This window comes from Rhinopithecus bieti, unplaced genomic scaffold (genome assembly GCF_001698545.2).
Source record: "Rhinopithecus bieti isolate Rb0 unplaced genomic scaffold, ASM169854v2 scaffold_10315, whole genome shotgun sequence".
Lineage (NCBI taxonomy): Eukaryota > Metazoa > Chordata > Mammalia > Primates > Cercopithecidae > Rhinopithecus > Rhinopithecus bieti.
The window spans coordinates 350,797-373,094 of record NW_016806560.1 but is presented as its reverse complement, the minus strand read 5'-3'; the positions used below and the strand labels follow the sequence as shown (position 1 = coordinate 373,094).

At 38.7% G+C, this 22,298-nt stretch overlaps 1 protein-coding gene across 3 annotated transcripts in view; it reads right to left on the bottom strand.

Annotated features, from left to right (window-relative positions):
• Positions 1-22,298, bottom strand: part of PAX3 (paired box 3) — a 99,475-nt gene that overhangs the window by 15,129 nt on the left and 62,048 nt on the right. For 2 of the 3 annotated variants that reach the window (XM_017876827.1, XM_017876828.1), the window contains exons 5-7: positions 17,387-17,592; positions 6,483-6,648; positions 5,354-5,568 (exon numbers count right to left, since the gene is read on the bottom strand). In XM_017876827.1, coding sequence (XP_017732316.1) covers positions 5,354-5,568; positions 6,483-6,648; positions 17,387-17,592 — 587 coding nt within the window. Of the gene's footprint in view, positions 1-5,353; positions 5,569-6,482; positions 6,649-8,449; positions 8,554-17,313; positions 17,593-22,298 lie in introns of all 3 variants that reach the window. The other variant, XM_017876826.1, reaches the window with a different exon arrangement.

The following is a 22,298-nucleotide window of genomic DNA, read 5'->3' as shown; positions in this document are numbered from 1 at the left end:
ATGAAATAGGACAGGTGTACTGGTTATTCAATTACATCTTACCCAAGACCTGAACAAAATTTGAAACGAGGCCTCACAGCATAGTTCTTACCATGGGGATTTATTAATAATAGTTAAAGGTTCTCTAAAACAAAAGTTTTTTGTAATTTAAGCCTATTTTCTTATTTTGTCATTGGTTTCACTCATAAACCAGAAACTAAAATCTGCCCATCTGCTCTAAACATAAAATATGTTCATAATAATCCAGATTTATACCAAATGTATTTGTAAGTATTGCTGAATTGAGAGGAACTCAAAATTTATAGGCTCTGAGGTTGCAAACAGAACTTCCTCTTTTTAGGGATGAAAATGCTTAAAATGAATGTAGGAAAGGCTCAGAAAGCTTCTTGGATATCAAATGGCTTCATAGGGGAAAAAAAATGTCAGTGATATAAGAGTAAATGAATCAAAACCATATGGATCAAATTTTCCCTAAAATACACAGTTTGAAAAATTAAGGAGGAAAAGTGCTTGGCAAAAATGTGTTTTAGGTTTTACCAAACCCAAAACATTTGAAGAATCATTTGCAATGGTTGATGAACCCTAAATGCAGCCAAGTTGGCCCATTTTGTGTACTACAAAACAATAGAAAAACTTCCTAGAAACCGTGTAACCCACTGATACTGTATTTCACTCAGGAAATCTTTAGAAACTGTTACCGAAGAACTGTGGAGTTTGTAGAAGTTGGGTGGGGGTGAGGCATGAAATGATAAAAGTTTGTTAATTTAATTGGTCTTGTTTTGGGGGTTTGGCTATGTGTGTCTTGGGGTGGGGAGCAGTGAGTGTAGTATTTCTTGCAAAGAAAAGTTAATTAGAAGAACATGGGCCAAATGTTAATTAGCCTCACATCTTGAGCATATGGTAGTACTTCCTCAGCACTCTGTATTCCAAGGCAGCATTCCTTTTTCTTCCCACATGTGTAGGAAGGTGCTGGTAATGTACTCTCTGGGGATGCAGGGGAAATAAATGGTCTGTTTTACCCCCTGTACTATATTGTCCTCACATCAACAGAACAGAAACTTTCAGAAGGATGGTACTACAGAAGAAAGCCTGTGTTGCAGTGAGTTAAACGCTTTCCTTCCCAGAGGGTATTCTGTCATTCATTATGAGCCCCATCTCCAAACAGGTTATGCAGTTCAAACAGCAATCCAGAGATGACAGAAAATTTTGAGGTCATTAGCCTGTCTCCACCCTCGCACGCATCACTGAGAATCTCGCCTCAAGTTTCCTGACACATCCAGCCTTCAATGGAATGAAAAACCAAGCCCACCATTTGTGAAGCCATTCCACCCTGACTGCAAGAAAATTCAGTTGAATATCCGTGGGGCAGCCCTTGGGAAATTTCTTAGGACATTATGCTTCCTCTGGTGGTGACCAGCCACTAAAATGTGTAATTTGTGTTCATAGAAGAACTAGTAAGAACTGGACAAGACATAGAATTGGCTCTTAACCCTGCCACTAGCTCACTCCATCAATTAGGTGATTGTGTTGCCTTGGCCTCAGTTTTCCAATAAGTAAAATGAAAATATTCCCCAGATATTGTTGCTGATTCCCTCAGAACAAGAAAACCTTGCCAATGATTAAGTAATGCGCAGACCCTTTCAGCAACTTGAGGAGGAATAACATCAGAGTTTCTAAAGGTTGCTATTGGTATTCTGAAATTTAGGCTGTCACAAATACAGATCAGTCCACTGTCAAGCTCTGACCATCTGGACAGGTGTGACCTCCCTGAGACACTGTTTCACGCCAGCCCCTTATGAAGCTGAGACCTTCTCTGAGGAACGCACTAAGGGCATCTATGATGTGCCATTTGGCAAATGGCTCTACTTCCCAGCCTTTGCTCGGGAGAACAGATACATTAGAGACACAAAACAAAAACCAACTATTGTATACATACACACACACACACACACACAGAGAGAGAGAGAGAGAGAGAGACAGAGAGAGAGAAATGCTTTGGCTATCCGTATAGTGTCTATTAACCCCTTGATGAGAAACTAGAAAGCCCATTCTACAATGGTTCACACGAATTCTAGCTCACAATTTCTAACTGTGGATGGCAAACAATACATCAATTTCAATGGTTCTAGGGGAAAAGTTGAATAAAATGTAGAAATATTTTTAACATATCAAATAGCTCCCCACCAGAGAGATACACAGTGAGCTGACCACAGTGACTCAAAAAACTACATCCAATTCCATGTAAACTGACAGGTGGCAAAAGGCCTATGATGACATGTAAATACAGAGAAAAGGCAAGATACAAAGTTGTATACACTACTTTCTACTTTCTCAATTATGTTTCTAAAGGAGGCATAAGAACCTAAAAAGGCTAGAAGGCAATATGCAAAGATATTCATGGTAGTTGCCCTGGAGGATTCTTTTTTCTGCTTTACAGACACTTTTTAAGCAATTTAAGCAGTTTTTTTTATTTCTCTACAATGAACATCCAGTGCTTTTATTCTGGGGATAAGATAAAAGACTAATGGAAATTAAACTTAGCAAAAAGAACATAAATAAACCTGAACAGAAAAGTTTAAAACTAATCTCTACTAAATTATTTTATAATATGACTAAAACCCCCTGCATTTGTTTTTTCATGAAACCTGTTTTCTCTTCGTTCAACTATGGGCTATAATAGACAAGATCCTAGACCCGGAACCAGGAATCCTAGATTCTAGTCTCAATTCCCTCCCTATCAGTCCTTTGGCTGGCAGAAGGTGACAATCATTTTGGGCCTCAGCTGGTTTTTCTGCATATTAGATAACCAGACAGAGGTAGAGGAAGTAGGAGAGTAAGTAGCAAGGAAGAGGAGAAATGGTAATCATAATGCTATTAGTTATTATCAGTTAGCATGACATTGTCCGTGTTATATGATCCAATATATTAATAAGTACTCTATAATAAGCAGTGACTTATTAGAGGTCACCAGCCTTTCTCTAGTCTCTTCTTTAGTTAACAAGCAAACCAGGGTGCTAGACATGAGCTCTTTGCTCCACCTTTTTCTTTAAAATATTTTTAAGAAAGCCAGACAAGCACCTCTTGTTTAAATAGAGTCATTACAGAGAAGTGATACAGCCCAAAGTCTATAGAAATCTAAGTTCAAATCCAATTTTCCTACTCCATTGTTACATAAATATGTTCAGCAAGATACTGATTTACTCGTTGTCCTTTGTTCTTTAACTTTGCCTGAGGAAATAAGGAGGAACTTCATATTATTTGTCTCTTTTCTAACTCAGTGGGGTTGCCACAAAAACCAAGAGAACATAAATTCCTAGTGGTGGTTTGAGGTAGAAATGTATGGCAGAAATGCAAAATACCCTGCATATTGCAATGCAATCAGGAATTAACATAATATGTAAGATACAGTAAAGAAATACAGGAAAAAATGCCTATGAAATTTTCCATTGCTTAGTATTAGAATGATTTCGCTCTAACATCAACTCCAGAATCATAGCCAGGCTTCTTGAAGTCAAGGATTAATAGGAGATCACATTCTAGCAATTCTACTTATGTGATACTTGTATAATACAAAAGAATACACATCATAACATACAAGGTAATACACTTATACAAGAAACTACCAGTTTCACTTATAGAATACAGGTTCTTGTTAGTTTTATTGCTATTGAATAAAATAAGGTACTAAGAAATGCCAATGGAATCTGGGATCTCACTTTTCAGAAGCAGCTAGGGCGGGAGTTTACTTTTATTGAAAGTTTCAACCAAATCATGTTCATAACAAGCTTTTCTATGGCCCCCAAAACTACAAATGTTAAAAAAGTCACAGAGATAAGTACATTTGATGTTACTTCTAAGTTGTGGAAGAAGCTTATAAGCTATAAATCTGGGTATTTTAAGGATGACTTTATGAATATAAGTCCATTATTCTTATGCAGAAATCACATTCACAAATGCCAGCACTTGGAAATAAAATGTATTAAAGTCCTGTAGGAAGCACTTTCATTGTTTTCATGTTGTTATTTTTCAGTTGAGGTTTAAAGCCACTTCATAATTTTTTTTTTAATCCCAGGATGTGCTATAGGAATCTATGAAACTTAATTACATTTACTGTTACAAAAAAGGATTTATGAACTTTTGCCTTTAGGCGGAAATGTTTATTTCATTGCCTTTGCTATCCATTCTTTTCAACTCCTCCGGCTTTGAACTTTTCAGCTGCTCACAGTTATCACCGTGGTGCAGAGCCCAGGAACTCCACTCCCAAGACACACACCACAAGTTGAAGAAAACGAAGAAGGCAAATATATATGAGTCATTATTTTGGCCACCCTTTGTGCTATTAAAATCTCATTTTCTGCCTATTAGAATGCCCTCTTGGTGCTTAGGCAGCAGTGATAGTCAGTGATTAGTGTGTAATTGAGTATAATTGTCTTTTCACTTTTCATTTGTGTCATTCTGAGCTTCTCTCTGTTTTCTAACCACCAAGAGGAAAAGGGGTTGAAAACAGATAAAGCTGTTCAAACTCTCTGAAGAGCTTCTCGATTGCAATTATAGATTGCAACCCCTTGTGACATTTCTCCAAATTTAGTGGGCAGCTATCCTCGCCACCTGGGCCAAGCACTCTCTAATAAAATCAAGGGATCTGTATTTAAACAACTGCTAATAATGTCAACCTCGGACAGATGCCACATGTAGGAAATTTAACCAACCCTCTCACATGCAATTATCAAGGCAATTTATTAATATGATCTCCCAACAAAAGCTCATAGTCCAATGCAAATTAGAAAAACAATTACAACATTCAAATATTTATATAGTCCCAAAGAGCAGTAATTCCCCTAATTTGTGCATTTATAACTCATTTATTCCAGAGTTCGTAGTCATCAGCTGGGTCTCTCTCCATAGGACTTGTTTGCTTCCTCTCTGATTGTTTTGTCAAAGCTTTAGTGTTTTCTTACGAGGTGCTTTTGATCGAAACTTCATCAGCTGACCAAATACAATTTAAAACAAAAAACAAAACAAAAAAACCTGCCACTGTTTGCAAGTTTCTTAACCAAAGCCCAGAACTAGGATGGAGAAGACAAAACATGGCAAACACCTTCACAACTAAATACGAACACAAAGTCTCCAAGATTATATCAAAAATCACTTGAATTTTAAGTCTAAGCTACAACTTTTGATGAAGCCAGTAAGAAGGGTGGAGAGAAAGGAAACTAGAAAACTGAAATCATGTGGCTTGTATAAAGAATACATTATGGTTTAAATTTGGCAATTCATTACACCACTGCCTCAGGGAACTGAGTATTTGGTTCTGGTATACAGCAAATCGTCTGTCTAGAAACACGGGACTGACCTGAGGTGAGAGGCCATTGCCAATGGTGGGGTTCATGGGGTTGGAGGGCCCGGACGGAGGCACAAAGCTGTCTGTATAGCTGGAAAATCCATGCCTGGTGCTCGGGAGGCAGTAGGCAGAGCTGCTGTCTGGGTTGGAAGGAATCGTGCTTTGGTGTACAGTGCTTGGAGGAAGCGGTTGAGGTCTGTGAACGGTGCTGCTGGAATCTGACACGGCTGAAATGAAAAAGACTGTCAACCATCATGTTTTCTTTTAGGCCAGCAGAGAAAGTTCCGTGCAAAAGTTCATCAGCCACCAGGCCATCAGGAGCATCTATTGACCAAATCAAATGTTCACTTCAAACTGCATTTCTTAACGTGCAGGTGTAGAATCGCCCATAACAGATACAGTCACACCCATCTCTGCACATATTTGTAAGTAACATATATACTCTCATGGCTGGCTCACCCAGAATACAAATGCAGAAATCATATTAGCAATGCTAACAAGCATATTTTGGTAGTGAATGTTATTCATCAATATGAGAATTAACCAATGTAACGACTGCAAGTCTCAAATTTCTTATCAAATATAAGAAATGTAAGGACTGCAAGTCTCAAATTTCTTATCAAATATACGTTTAAAGCACCTAAATATTTGTGTAATAATATAGTTTCAAATGCCTGGAATGCTATTTCATAATCCAAAATAATTGGGTCTTAAAATTTAACTTTATCCCATTCACCTCCGTGTACTAACAAATAATGAATTTGTCAAAGCTTACCTTCCCTCTATTATTCCTACAGTTAGTAAGCATCATTGAATTCCAGTTAGTTGCAAACTGGAGTGAAATGTAAAGGTGAAATTTTAACAAAAGAAAAGCAAATCCCATGGTTATTTAGGAAAGTTGTTTTGTTTTAAAATGCTGCATTGGAATTCTATTACAGCACAGTTTATCTAGAGATATTCAGATACATCATAGAACAAACTATGTTTCTGAAATGTGACAGGTACGTCCAGGACAACCCGATGTATTATAATTACAAACAACATGGGTGTCAGCACTGCAGAAGGATTCACTTGTATAAAATATCCACCAGAGAAATCGCCTGGAAGTTACTTTTTAATCTCCTTGACTCTTCCTCGATACCTTGTGGAATAGATGTGGGCTGGTAAGAGGTCTCCGACAGCTGGTACGTTGGCAGGGTCGGCATGGCAGTGGGAGGGAACCCCCCCGGAATGAGATGGTTGAAAGCCATCAGTTGATTGGCCCCAGCTTGCTTCCTCCATCTTGCGCGGCGGTTGCTAAACCAGACCTATGGATTTAATTTAAAAGTTAAGGATTTCACTGATGAAATAATAGTACATTCTTAATGAATTTTTCATGCTAAAACAGATTAAAGGCCCCTGACTGACAGGGAAATAGATGCAAGAGTTCTCAGCCTTCTGTGTTGTGTGGGCGAATTGTCAGGACTGAAAGAAGATTTTAGCGTCAAAGGTCAGTAGAGGGGCTTCAGGGACCCTCCATGGTCTTGCAACAGCAGCCCCCATGAACCTTGTGAGGACTATGGGCAGGAATCACTGAGCAGGAGTAGGAACAACAGGAACTCCCCTCCCTTCCCTCAACACGCACCCACCTGCCTGTGGAGAACCTTCTGGGGAGGATACCTGAGCCTCTGTGACCCTGCGTGGCACATGTCCTCCATTTGGCCTTGCCTATTAAACCAAGCCTTGTATTTTATATTCTTATTAGTCTGTCTCTGTATTTCTCTGGTCACTATGGGTATAGCTTCTGGATGGTCATATAAACTGAACAGAGGAGAGGTGGAGCCATTTTTTCATCTCTTCCAAAATATGAGACATTGCTCTGATCTCGGTGGAAATAAATGCCAAAGAGGTAAGTGTTTCAAAAAATGAAAGCCTTTTTTTTTAATCTAAAATAATTCATTTGTGTCTTATTTCTTTCAACAACAGCTTTAAGCTCCTAGAATATGCTGTGTCAAGCACTATGCTAACCAGGTACATTCAGAAAAGCCAGATACAATATAATAAAATGCCCTCAAAGAATTCAAAGCTCAAGTATTTTGTATGAGTCAGTGGAGAGAAAGGGCAATCATGACAGCAAGAAATGTAACTGAATATGTAAAATGTTGAGAAATTGTGATATAAGGCCTTTAATGGGTCCCGTGCTCCTGCCCAACTCTTACATGTGCAGAGTTTAAATGTAGAACTTGGGGTGATTTTTCTATGGACCACACATGATGTTTCCCTCAAAATGAGAGAGAATTTCTACCAACTAAAGATGTTCTAATTCCTACATCAAAAGTTCATTGAAACTTTTTTTTTTTGAAACAGTCTCTTGCTCTGTCACCCAGGCTGGAGTGCAATGGCATGATCTTAGCTCACCCCAACCTCCACCTCCCCGGTTCAAGGGATTTTCTTGCCTCAGCCTCCTGAGTAGCTGTGATTACAGGTGCCCACCACCATGCGCAGCTAATTTTTGTATATTTAGTAGAGACAGCGTTTCACCATGTTGGTCTTGAACTCCTGACCTCAGGTGATCCACCCACCTCAGCCTCCCAAAGTGTGGGGATTACAGGTGTGAGCCACCCATTGAAACTGAATATGGAGGAAAGCACTGTGCTTGGGGATGGAAGGATGTAAAGGGAATAAAGTAGGATCTCTGCACTCTGGCAGTTTGCCGCCTTGTCCTCATGGGATTCCCAGAGCAGTCAAGGAGACCAAAATAGTTGCTCACTAGAGGTAGAAACTCCATATTTGGAGGCACAGAGAATTAGGAAAACTCTAAAGTTGGAAGCAAAAAGTTTCAGCTTATTTTAAAGTTTGATTATAATTTCGATGAGTGATCGCCCGAGATGGAAGTGACGTCCCCTTCCTGTCGTACAGGGCAGGCAGATGCAGCTTGTTCCAGGTCAGCTTGTCTAAGAGAAGATGAGAATTGATTTCCTTACAGAGCAATGTTAACAATTTTGCAACTTCATTGTAATGTTTAAAGTCAGATCATTTAAGAGGGGAGGAAAAGATTTTTCTGGAGCAGGAAAGCTCAATTTAGTAAATCCTTTGCCCGAGAGATTTGCTCAAACTTTTGGTACTCACCCAAGCATTTGTCTGAAAAGAGTTTTGTCTTCTCTTGCCATTGTTGCAAGATACTGGTAAGGAAAGCTGTTTGAACTTCCTCCAAACATCAACATGTAATACTCCTTAAGTTTCCAACAGGAAAATGAGATAAGTTAATATTTTCCCATGTTGATACATAATTGAATTAGAGTTTTACTTAATAAATTGCCCCCTGGGGTAATAGAACCATGAGCAGCACTTAATTTCAGGTCTGCATCAACTGTGCTCACTGCAAGTCTGAACGCCTATTACCATGACTCCCAAAGGCATCAGGGTAAGAAAATCATTTTCAAGAAAATTCTGGGAACAAACTGTATTCGCTTGGGGAGGCTGAGGTTGGGAAATTAGGGTCATGGTCATGCCTGAGTACACTGTACTATACCACACACTGTAGTTGCAGTTTATATTATAATACTTCAAGATTAAGGAGGTACTCCTGGCTCAGATGAGGTAGTCCTCTGCAACTGTCTAGCCCAGCAATGTACAGTGCATCTCCAGCTTTATATTGCTGGGAGGAGAAGTGGACTTCCAAAAGTTTTGATGTAACTTCACTCATGAAGATTTGCTATGCTCAATTCCACCAGTGAAACCCTTTATGAAGAACTCAGAAAGGTATGCTTCGGTTGTTGTCAGATTTGTTGCCAATCTCTCTGTGCCACCTGCCTTCTATAACCTTTAGATAAGCAAACCCAGGGGTGGTGAAGCCTTATCTCTCCATCAATCTCAACTTACTATTGACTCAAGGTTCATTCTAACTCCACCATAACCCAATTTTTAAAAACAAAAATGTCTTTGCTCAAATAATAAAGAAGAAGCATCATGAGTTTTTACAAATACCTTCAAAAGACAGAATCCAAACAGAGTAGGAGTATAAGGGTTTTGGGGTTTGTTTTCGTATTTTCTAAAATGATATAAATAGGTAACAAGGACATTGAGTAAACCCACCAGGAGTTGGATTAAAAAGTCCTTATATTTATACTGCAATATCTATTATATCCACAATAAAAAATGAAGAGAAATTGTTGTGAAGCAAATTTTTACGGAAAAACAAATCTTCAACAAGAGGTTCAAGAGATTCCCAAAGGAAGGAATCCAAATGTTGTTTAAATTTAGGTGAAATAAATCCAGAGGGCTATTTCTGAGAGAACCAGGGCTTAGTGAGGACTGGCCTACCTGTCTCTGGCCATTTAACCCAATGTTTTATCATCTTACCATTGCCAGCCTTCTGCATTTTCTAGAACCAGCTGAATTTGTCAAAAGAAGCATTAAAGGAAAAATACACTAAAGTTGCAAATTAAGAACTGGTCTTTGCCTTCTTTATGTTTTGAAACTCAAAAAAGACAAATCTTCTATGTTTAGTAGACTAAAAAGAGTACCCTAGCAATGACCTTCACTTTCAATACCTGAACAAACAAAGTGTAGTGATCCTAGGAGGCTGTTATCAGTCCACATTTAACTGAAATTTTCTTAATACTCCTAAGTCTTAGATAGCTCTTTCAATATTGAATCACTAATTCCTAACAGACAATCAATGAATAATCTACGGAATGGCATGTGTGAGTGTATAACACTGAATAAGTTCATCTATAATATACATATTTATAACTCAGTGGTTATACTTTCTAGAAATTTCCCCTTGTTTTGAAAAGAACAGAAGTAGCAACAGAGGCAAACTGGCCTATGACTGATGTTCTAGGAGAGAACAGAAATTTTCCACCCAATGTCTTTGCCAGTAGGGTGGAAAAAACAAGCTTTACAAAGTTGACTATACACGTTTAAATGAAATTCTATGATCTACAATTCAATGTAATTTTACTATCCCCATACAAGATTACCTGGCCTTCCACATCACACTTAGCATGTTAAGGAAGTGGAGGCAGGAGGCACAAATTGGTCAGTAACCTACTATACTATTAGGCACAGTTAATTGCCTGTCATTGCATGTATAATATTACACCAAAAATCTCCCTCAAAGCAAGTTGTTATTTCATTTGATAAACTGCAGCCTGGTTCATTTTTATCTGCCTCCTGTACTTCCCAGCTTGGATGTCTCTCTACTGAGCCCTTCCATAAAGCCATATTTCATGTCTTTGAAAAATGATCTTTAGATGCATTTCTCTGGTAGTATAATGTCCACTGATTTTTTGAAACAAAGTTTAAATTGGTTGAAAGAGCCTCATAACATCATAACTAGGAAAAAAAGATAGTAATTAGAAAAGAAATTTTCATAACTTTTTTTCTTCATGAGTAAGCAAACCAATTTGTTCAGACTCTCAATGTTACAAGTTGTGGGGACAGGTGAGGATGGGGAAACTAGTACTTTCTACAGTAAAGATACAACAATACGTCTTATTCACATGTGTGCAATGCAGACCAGGCAAAAGTTGAATCTCAACTCCTCACTTATATTAATACTTCTGTGACCATGAACAATTTGCTTAATATCTGGGGGTCTCTGTTTTCCATGTGCTAAATGAGGAATACAAAAACTACTTCACAAGATTGTTGTGACAATTAAAAATACAGTACAATCTTAGCATTCAAAAGAATACCAAGGAGATATTAAATGTTCAATAAATGTTAGCTATTAAGAAAAAGTCTCACACTGACACTTCTACCTGAGAAAACCAAGAATTAAAGCTCTGTTTTACTTCCTTCACTCTGTGGTGTCCAGCCAAAGCCTTTTGTGTCTATGAGTAAACAGGAAAGTGCCCAGGGAACACCTCAAATAATTGAAAGCCGGTTCAACTTGAATGGAGGCTTAGGTCAAATTTGCTTCCAAGTTTCATGGATTGGTGCTAATTGTCCCATGGTGTCAGCCTAATTTTGCCCATCAGTAAATTACTGGTTCACATTTTTGGTGGCGTTCTCAAAGGCAACTCAGCCTATATTATTCAAGATGGATTATTTCAAATGCAATTTGAAAAATGGTGAGAGAACATAATAGTTAATCCTTAGAAAGAGAATTTGCAACAAGATTGTAAAACGTTTGGTTAAATACTAGACTCAGGATGTTGAATGCCGAAGTGCCAAGTACAGTATTTTCCAAGTAGAGAAATTCATGGCAAGCTGCTCATTTCCCTGGACCTTCTCCTTCACTCTCACCTCCTTTCTCTTTCTATACCAGGTTCTCCCAGCCTTCCTATCACTGCTGCTATCCAACTTTGGCCACCATTTGGAGAGCAGGTTGGAAACAGGATGGGCCAGATTGAACAGGAGGAACGCCATGCTCCCATGCATGTGGAAAGACCATGGACAAAAGCACACTCAACTGCATCTTGATACATCCCAAAAGCAAACTCCTGCAGAGAGCTTCGGGATGAATATGTTTGCTTCATTATGAAGCTTAGGATATTCTATACCTATCTGAACTTCTGAACTATACAGATCAGTTAGACTGTTTTAAATCACCATGGTGCTTTTTTGGGAATTCCAAATTGCTGATACTATAAGGATTCTGTCATATTCTCATTCCCTTTCTCATTCCCAAGGGTCCTGAGAAATCATGCATTTGGGTCATTCCCAAAATGCATGATTTCTCAGGACCCTTGGGAATCACCATTGTTATTTTTTGGGAATCCTAAATTACTGATGCTACAAGGGTCCTGAGAAATCATGCGTTCCACTAGCTTTTAATTGGGCATGGGGGAAAGGTATTTGAGCATATAATGAAAGCCAGAGGCCCCTTTCTCTGGTTAACAGTTGTGTATACACATATACAAGCAAAGGAGCAAAATTTTGTGTACAAATCTCAAATCTCCCAGATCTCCTGAAGTCCATCCATGATTATCCTGGTGGGGCATGAACCCAAGCTAAGATCATGGATCCAAGTAACCCCATATATTTTAAAATTTAAAAAAATAAAAAACCTGAAGTCCAAAATGATTCCAGCAGGATTAAGTAACTTGCTCAACAAAACACATTTGTCAACTGGGAACCAAACCCATATCATCTGACTCCTAGTTAAATTCTATTTCCCCAGTAACTTTTTTTCTGTCTTCCATTGTCTTGGTGGTAAAAGAGGCTGTTACTTGCCTACTTCATGGGATTCTTAGATGGAATATTTACTAAAACTTTTGCACATCACAAATATTTGGGCCAGGTACAGTGGCTCACACCTGTAATCTCAGCACTTTGGGAGGCTGAAATAGGAGGATTGCTTGATTCCAGGAGTTTGAGATCAGCCTGGGCAACATGGTGAAACTTCATCTCTACAATACAAAAATTAGCCAGGTATGGTGACACAAGCCTGTAGTCCCAGCTACCCAGAAGGCTGAGGCGGGAGGATCATCTGAGCCCAGGAGGCAGAGGTTGCAGTGAGCAGAGATGGCACCACTGTACTCCAGTGCGCTCCAGCTCAGGCAACAGAGTGAGACCCTGTCTCAAAAAAAAATTAATTATATTTGCAAGTAATTCCTCCCCACAAAACTTTGATGTTTGTCATTATTTGCAGAATATTAATAACAGCTACCCTAATTACAGATGAATTAGGCAAAACATCTTTAAAAAAAAAACCCCACCTTGTAGTGTTATTATTACTAGGCAAATAGTCATTAGTATACAACAATTCTTACATTGTGTACTCAGATTTGGTTATGATAAACTCAACACAGCTACAGCCTAACTGAATTTATATAAAACACTGACAAAAGCTAAAGTTATTATAGTTTTAGTCCCATCTCTATTTAGAAGAGTGTAGAAATATTTTTCCTCAGGGGGAAAAAAATGAAATGTAGACATGGTTTGGGGTTTGGGGGGGTTTCGTGTTTGGTTTTCCCAGGTGCCCCAAATTAAACTAACTCCCACTTTCTGGCTATCACTCAAACTGAGTTGACTTGGCTACTGCTTTCCCAGATCCTCTAAAAACTAAAGGATTTTCTTCTGGCATTTTAATCAGTGATTAACTACGCCCTTCTTTTTCCTGCTGGGTTAAGTAAAAGACCCATATGCTGGGTGTTCTAGGGAATTTGTTAGGCTATAGATCACAGCCGTGGTGCAAGCCATGATGTGTCTCAAGGGAACTAAAGAAGCCATAAGGAATGTCAAGAGTCACCGGGTTAAAGCCACATTAAGACAGCTGTTACGTTAATGAAGGCCCTGCTTCGAAAAGGAGGTCACTATATGGAAAAGTATGAACTACTCTTTATTGGTTTGATCCCATGTCCTCTGAAAGTTAATGGGTCATTATTATTATCCTTTGACATTCATTGAGCCAGATGAGAATGCTGGGTGCTGTACAAGCTACATGGGTTTGAAATATATTCTGTCTCCATCCTTAGTTTTGACAAAGGCAGGAATGAAAGAGAGCAACGCCGAACACTCCTCAGTTTTCCATCACACTCATGGTCTGATCTCTTTACAATAAATGGTTTTTTGTTGTTGTTGTTGTTGTTGTTGTTGTTGTTGTTGTTGTTTTTACTCACATTGAGTTCAGAGCTGATACTAGGCCTATCTTAAAAATGGATCTAGTGCCAGTGGCTCACACCTGTAATCTCAACACTTTGGGAAGTCGAGAAGGGAGGATCACTTGAGTCCAGGAGCTCAAGAGCAACCTGAGCAACATAGCAAGACCCCATTTCTACAAAAAAAAAAAATAGAAAAATAATTAGCCAGACATGGTGGCACACACCTGTAGACCCAGCTACTCTGGAAGCTGAGGCGGAAGAATCACTTGAGCTTGGAAGATCGAGGCTACACAGTGAGCCGTGATTAAGCCACTGTACTCCAGGCTGGGCAAAAAAGTGAGACTCTGTCTCAAAAAAAAAAAAAAAAAAAAAACCAGATCTAGTAGGTGGGCTTGGCCAGTTACAGAGGACAGGTACCAAATCCTGAAATATAGTGGCCACTTAAAAGAGGCATGATTGGACCTCACCTGACATTTGCAGGTAATCACAGAACTATAATAAAAGCAAAGTAGATTTGAAACATATTATTTACAACATTGTTATCTATACTATTATACTATTATAATATGATTTAATTTGTCTGCCCATTTGATTGAGATACAGAGTTATTCTCCCCACCGCACAGAAATGACCTCCATTAACCACAAATCATGTTATGTTAATATGCATATTAATATCATTATATTGATATAGTAATATTAATGGTATGTTAATATAATATTTATATAGTAGTATATTACATATTACTATATCAGTACTGTATTAAAATATTTTTCTATTAAAATGTTATAATTTAGTTAATAAAGGTTATTTCTGCACTGTGCAGTGGAGAGAAACACTCTGTTTCCCAATGATAATACGTTTCCTAACTTTAAAACATCAGCCCTGTGAACCTTGGTGTATCTACAACTCTTCCTTTCACTCACCTTCCTCCCCACTTCTAAATTACACAATCAGTTGCCCATTTTACCTCTGAATACCTTCACCACCATCTCTTCCTTGCCATTCCCACTGCCGCTACCTATCTCATGCCATAGCCCCCACTCCCTGTCACATCAAATGTGAGCTCACTAGCCTGAAACCCAAGACCTCCACAGGATGTCTTCAACCTAGCTACCAAACCCCATTTCTTCCACCACCCTGCCACTCCTTACATTCTAATCAAACTAACTATTCTCCCAATATGACTAGAGTGAAAATGAAAGGTCATCTTACATGTAACCCACCACTTCTACCTCTCTGTGCCTCCGCTCATATAATTCCCTATTACTAATATACTCTCCTTATGCAACTGGGCCAATGAATATCTATCTAGCCTGGAAAGTTCATCTTAAGTCTGCCCTCTGGGCCCAGCACAATGGCTCATGACTATAATCCCACCCCTTTGGGAAGCCAGGGCAAGTGGATCGCTTGAACCTGGGAGTTCAAGAACAGCCTGGGCAACGTGGCAAAATCCCATCTCTACAAAAAATTATCCAGGCATAGTGGCATGCACCTGTAGTCCCAACTATCTGGGAGGCTGAGGTGGGAGGATCACCTGAGCTCAGGAGGTGGAGGCTGCAGTGAGCTGTGATCGTACCACTGTACTCCAACCTGGGTTACAGAATGAGACTCTGTCTCAAAAAAAAAAAAAAAAAAATTAAATCTGCCGTCTTCATATACCTCTCTTCATTCCTTCAGGATCTCCTCCCTTGAGTTCGTGTCCTTTGCAGGGACATTTATGAAGCTGGAAAAACCATCATTCTCAACAAACTAACACAGGAACAGAAAACCAAACACTGCATGTTCTCACTTATAAGTGGGAGTTGAACAATGAGAACACATGGACACAGGGAGGGGAACATCACACACCAGGGCCTGTTGGGGGTGGGAGGTTAGGGGAGGGATAGCATTAGGAGAAATATCTAATGTAGACGACGGGTTGATGGGTGCAGCAACCACGGCATGTGTTATACCTATGTAACAAACCTGCCTGTTCTGCATAAGTATCCCAGAACTTAAAGTATAATTTAAAAAAAAAAAAAAGCAGGGCATGGTGGCTCATGCCTGTAATCCCAGCACTTTGGGAGGGCAAGGCGGCCGGATCACGAGGTCAGGAGTTCGAGACCAGCCTGACCAACATGGTGAAACTCCATCTCTACTAAAAATACAAAAATTAGCCGGGCCTGGTGGCATGCACCTATAATTCCAGCTACTCAGGAGGCTAAGGCAGGAGAATCGCTTGAACTCGGAAGGCAGAGGTTGCAGTGAGCTGAGGTTGCACCACTGCACTCCAGCCTGTGTGACTGAGCGAGACTCTATCTGAAAAAACAAACCAACAAACAAAAAAACCTCAACCCATTACACTTTTTCTCTTTCTGTACTTATCACGTCTGTGTTATTTTTAAATTATTTGTATGTTTACTTTTTTGCCTTTCTTAGATTGCAGCTCCTTGAGAGACTTAATTGATCTTAGCATTCCTCAACTTTCCTAGCACTATGATGATTATATGGAAGTTTGAAGAAAACAGTCTCTCTGACTGAGCTCTGCAGCCTGGAAGAGGCTATTTCTGTAACATTCTGTAATAGGAGAGTTAATTAGCTGCATCTATGAACGTGTTGATCAATCTAGGGACCATGTCAACTGACTAGTTCACTGCTGAGTCCCCAGCCTGCAAGTTAAGAATCTGGAAACAACACACAATATTTGCAGACAAGGTAACTTAACTTCTAGGGTGGTGAGGAGTTCCAGGATACCCTAAGATATCTGCCATCTTTCAAACTCTGTTTTACTAACTCCAGGGGAAAGTTCCTCATTAATGATGAAAACATTATTCTATACTCGATAGAAATATATTACATCTAAGTAGCCTTTCCAGAAGGTTCAGAGCACCTCTAAGAGTTCAAAAGATAATTCAACATGTTCTTTAAGTAACATAATTACTTGAAATGCTTCTTAATTATAAAATCCTTAAAGGAAGGAATTTCACGTTATGCACCTTTGCACATTTTCACAATTGAAAGGTCACAGAGATGAAGCATATGGGATCCAATTATCTCTAGACTCACTTTGCAGCTATGCCACCTTGGGTAGTTACTTATATAGTCCAAGTCTCAGTTTCCTTATTTGTAAATGGAGAGTAGCAATCATAGTACCCGCCTAGGATTTTAATAATGATTCAATGGGTTAATTCATGTGCAGCACTTAAAATAGTGCCTGGGACAGAGTAACCACCCAAAATTTATTTGCTCTTGCTTGTGTATCACCCCCAAAGTCCATATAGTGTTGGTGCACAATAAGGATTCCTGAAATGTTGAGTAAGTCACGTGAAGTGGTGGACTTCTGTGTGTCATAAATGATATAGTTGTATTCCTTCAGTAATAATCATCAAAGTCTTAACAATATGCATCCCTAGTAAAGGGCCATTCCTAATATATTTTTGGCAGGGGTTGACATACGTTTTAGATGAGAAGATGCTTGTTTGTTTCCTGTCTGGACTGAAGTAGGACACAGAGGTTTGGGCAACAGTACCTGTACTCGGGCCTCGGTGAGCTTTGCCCTCTGAGCCAGTTCCTCCCTAGTATAAATGTCAGGGTAATGAGTTCTCTCAAAAGCACGCTCCAGTTCCTCCAGCTGTTCTGCTGTGAAGGTGGTTCGGCTTCTGCGCTGTTTCCTCTTTAGTGGTAAATCTGGTTCAGAGTCAATATCAGAGCCTTCATCTGATTGGGGTGCTGAGGCTAAAAGCACAGAAGAAAAAAAGTCATAAAATGTGAATCAAAAAAATAAAACTGAGATTGAATCCAAGTTCTCTCTCCAACTGCAAGGCCCCATTACAGTGGTCCCTATACCAAAAGTAAAATAAATGTGGATCAAAAAATAAGTCTAACCAACCCATAATAATCTTAATCCTGGTCTACGGTGCATTCCCAATGTCTTCCATGGACACCAAGCACCTCCCGCCACTGCAGTCCTGCATCATTAAATAATATTTAATCTCTTCCCCTACTCTATCTTTCTGCCCCCTAGGTAGAAATAATTGCTCATTGCATCTGTCATTCTAGGCCAATTATGAGCTCTTAGAAAAATAGGGACAGGCCTTATTCCATTTGTATGGCCCTATGCTTACTACTTAATGGGTGCTTCCTTCGTGTCTAATGAATGAATCACATTGAGTTTTGTTTCTGATAAATTTTCACTACCCTTTACACCAGGAAATCTGTTCAATGTGATTTTTAAAAATATTCCAAACTTGACTTAGTACCTAAGAAGCCAGTAACAGTGAACTATTCCCAGATTCCTATATGTTTATAGACTCCACTGCTCTTACAAAAAAATTTATATTTAAATCTAGTATCTTACTACCAGATATGGGGAAATGCTTTAAAGAAAATACACATACTGTTAAAATGTAAATCTCTAGAACTGACTCGAGAAGAAGCAGGCAAGCATTGTCTTGTGAACTGTCCCTAAACTAAAGTTTAGAGTCTGGGACTCTGCTGAATAGGTGGGCATCTGTCCAGGACAGTTGCTTTATTTAAGAAACCCAATGCAAAAAAAAAAATGTACGGTCCCTTTTGTAAAAAAAAAAAAATAACGAGTTTCAAGAAGGGCAACAACAAATCATTAACCCAATCCCAGGGCCATTCTGAGTGTGTGGCCCTGAGCAACTACATAAGACAAAAATGCCCCTGAAGCCTCTCTGTGGTGGCCTAACACACACAAAGCTTGTGTGTATTTGCCTGTACTCATATGTGGAAGGGAACTTCAAAATTGAGTGGCCTGGTACATGGGCAAGAGAAGCAGGAACTGGGAAATTAGATAGAAATTACGTTAATGATACATTACGGTTAGTACTCCTGTAAGAACTGGGTCTGAATCTGTGGCTGCAACTAGCAAAGCCTGGGCATGAGTGGTTCCATTTGTCAGGCCAGAATTTGATGAGAGCAGGGGTGGAGCAGGCATTTTCCCTGTTTCTGCTAAGAATGCATTAGGGATCCCATAGCAAAGTGAACCCTTACAGTAATAGAGTAACACCAGCTATAGAGGGTTCTGCAGTGTGAGGGAGAATGCATCAGACCAGGGCTCTGGGCAGGGACAGCAGCCCTCTCTCAAGATCCCAGATACTGGTGTAGTGGGCAAAGGTCTGTCAAAGGGTTATCAGGCCACAGACCCTGAGCCTAGAGGGGGAACCAGAGCAGTCTGGCTCTTGAACACATCCAAATGTGCTCTGAAAATTCTCCCAAATAACTAAGGGATCCTGTAAAGAAGGGGCCGAGGTTACTGTCAGCAAATGCGACAGTAATCCAGAAAATTGTAGATTGTTAATGTCAATGTTACGCTAACTCATTTGCACCCTCAGGCTGATAGGACCTGGGGAAATGAAGGTGGTGCTAGAAGCAATGTGAAAATGTGTAAGTCCTATACTTCTAATTCTCTTTTATCTTAAATTCCAACTTAACTCTGCCCTACAGAAATCTAAAATTTCATTATATTTCAGTAGAAATTTTAAACTGCCCCAAATGGTACATATCCAAAATGAACCCATAAATATGATTTTCAGTTTTCTAACATTTTAATACTTCCATACTTTATTTACATCTAAACATTATGAAACTAAGAGGCAATAGAGTAAATTAATAGTGTATGTGATAATTTTTTAAAATACACCTCAAAGCAAATACATGTGCATAAAACAAAAGAGAAGTATTATATATAATGCATCTAATGTGTGTTAGGTATTATTTTGACTTTTCAAGTATCTAATTTAATATAAAATTGTTTCATTTAACATAAATCTTAGGATATTTTACTATTAACTTAAAGAAAGAAAACTAGACTTTCTCTAGCTATGGCAATATTTTAAAGGACTATTAACATGCTAAAAAATATGCCATGCATTGCATTATAAACTCCAAAAGCTCCCAATGCAACTTATATGCATGTATGATTGATAAATGTAAGCTAAACTAAATGAGCAATAATTTGTGCTGAGTCATAGAGCAGTGTTTCATAAGCTTTTGGAGCATTAGGATCACCTGGAGGGTTTGGTAAACCATAGACTGGTGGCTCCCCGTCCATGGTTTCGATTCAGTAGATCTCAGGTGGGCTCCAAGAGTTTGCACGTCTAACACATTCTCAGGTGATTGCTGCTGATTCTACTGACCCCAGACAAAACTGAGAAGCACCTCTATAGAATACTCTAGATTAATTCTTGCCACTCTCAAAATTTTCAACTCTATAATACATCTGCCACAATTAAATGAAAAAGACACGCCTACATATATATTTTTAAATTGTGAACAATATGCTCCCTAGGAAACAAATTATATATTCCATAAGAAAACAAATTTCCATAAAATATTTTCCTCCAGTGCTTCCAGTTTCTAGCCTTTCTTTCCAAAGTGAACTCAGGTGAAACACTCAGTAGCATTTAAAGACTGACCAAAAGCTTCCTCTGCCCAAGAGAACCCTAAATCTTTGCTTGCACATTCTCTTACTATGATCCCATTAAGATAATAGTATGTGGAAATTTTCATGTTTCCTTTGGGAGTCTCTGGGGTTATTAAATTCTTTCAAGTAAATATGATGTGCCATGCACTGTCAGGTCAATCAAAATCATCTCTGGTTTCTGAAGAAAAAGACTGGTTAGATTTACAAGCACCAGCGAGAATTAATCCTGAGGGTCAAGACCATGATGTTTCACCATAACAATCAACATCCCCCAGAATATAAACTGGGTGAGCTCAAAGCCCTTCTCTGCCTTGTTCACTGCTGGAACCCTTAGAACACAGTAGGAGCTCAATAAGGACATGTTGAATGAATGCCAAGTATGGAACAAATTTCAGATTTGCTCCAACACTGATTTATTTGCCACTGTTTTACATCTTTATTTTTTAAATGGAAATTCTTCTCTTATGACATCTCCCAACATCTATTCAGATGGGCTTTGGAAGTCTGTGAGGCCTCAACAATCACTTTGAATGTTTAGCAGGTATTTATAAACCTGCATTGTTTGGAAGAATGATCACTAATTTTTTCAGAGGATTGTGGGTTTTTTAAAGATGAAAACTAGCATAGCTAGTAATGAAAAAGCCTCAGAATTTGGGACAGTACACCTGTCAAATGGGAATACAGGTATCCTAAGGTGAGTTCAGGGAGGACAGAAACTTCCAGTGGAGAAGGGCAAAAGCTCCCTTGATCCTGACTTTCAGTATAAATATAGGCCATGAAAGCAGGGCCTGGTGATTCTTTAAAAGAAAAAAAAGTCTCAGAATTTAAGAGTTCAATATGACAGCCGTTACCACCAAAAATAAAACTCTGTTTAACAAGCTTACAAATCACTACTCTTACTTCCAGACTGTTTATTCAAAAGCAATGGAAAGGTTGCATCTAACTGGGAAAACCACCATATAGCATAATTTCAGAAGATGTTGAGGAAATGATTTGCCTGATTTTTCGGCTGGAAACTTATTTGAGAAACCAGATAATTTTGGGCAACATGAAGCCACAATCTTACAAGTTAATTCTAACTTTTCCCCATCTGTAAACCCCAAAGGGATATGGGCTTTAAAATATGTAAAGTCAGCAACCCAAGATTAATCTGCCAGCTAGGAAAAACTAGCTATTTCTAAACATAGAAATACTACTATTTCTTATATCATTCAATAGAAATAAAATTTATTTGTACAGTACTTGATTGACAATGATCACCTCAATTTGAATCATTTCATTTTTGTTTGTTTGTTTGTTTGTTTTAGAGACAGGGTCTTGCTTTGTTGCCCAGGCTGGTCTTAAACTCCTGGGCTCTAGCAATCTTCCCACCCCAGCCTCCCAAATAGCTGGGACTACAGACTCACACCACCTGGCAGAATCATCCAGTTTTTAGCAAGAACAAATCTAAAACTTAAATCCCATTTTAAGAGCACATAGGAGGCTCATTTTGTTGGATTTCATCTATTTTACATACTCAGTTTTACCACTAGAACCAATTGGATACTAGATACAAAGAATCTAATTCTAAATATTACATGGAAAGTAAAAACAAGGCTTTCTTTCAGGAAGCTTCATAGAAAGAAATCATATCTTTTTTCTGTATAGAACATCTAATTCTATGATTTGGAAACCACAAATGTGTTAGCAAGACAGTTGCATAAATGAGTTAATAAATTGCCAGGATACAACAATTAAATGTAAACTCTTTGGACTATTACTACTGTACAACTTTAATATTAAGGGAATATTTTAAATTACACTTAAGTTGCTCAATCGTATTTTACAGATGCCTTCACAAAGAAAATTTGCTTTATTATTAGAGATATTGTTCCCAAATTTGAAATTCCAGAATAGATGTCATAAGAAAATCCATATCAATACATCATGCACAGCATTCTAAATGGAAACTTCATTGCTTTAAATTGCAAAAATAAATTGCAGATTTTATCCC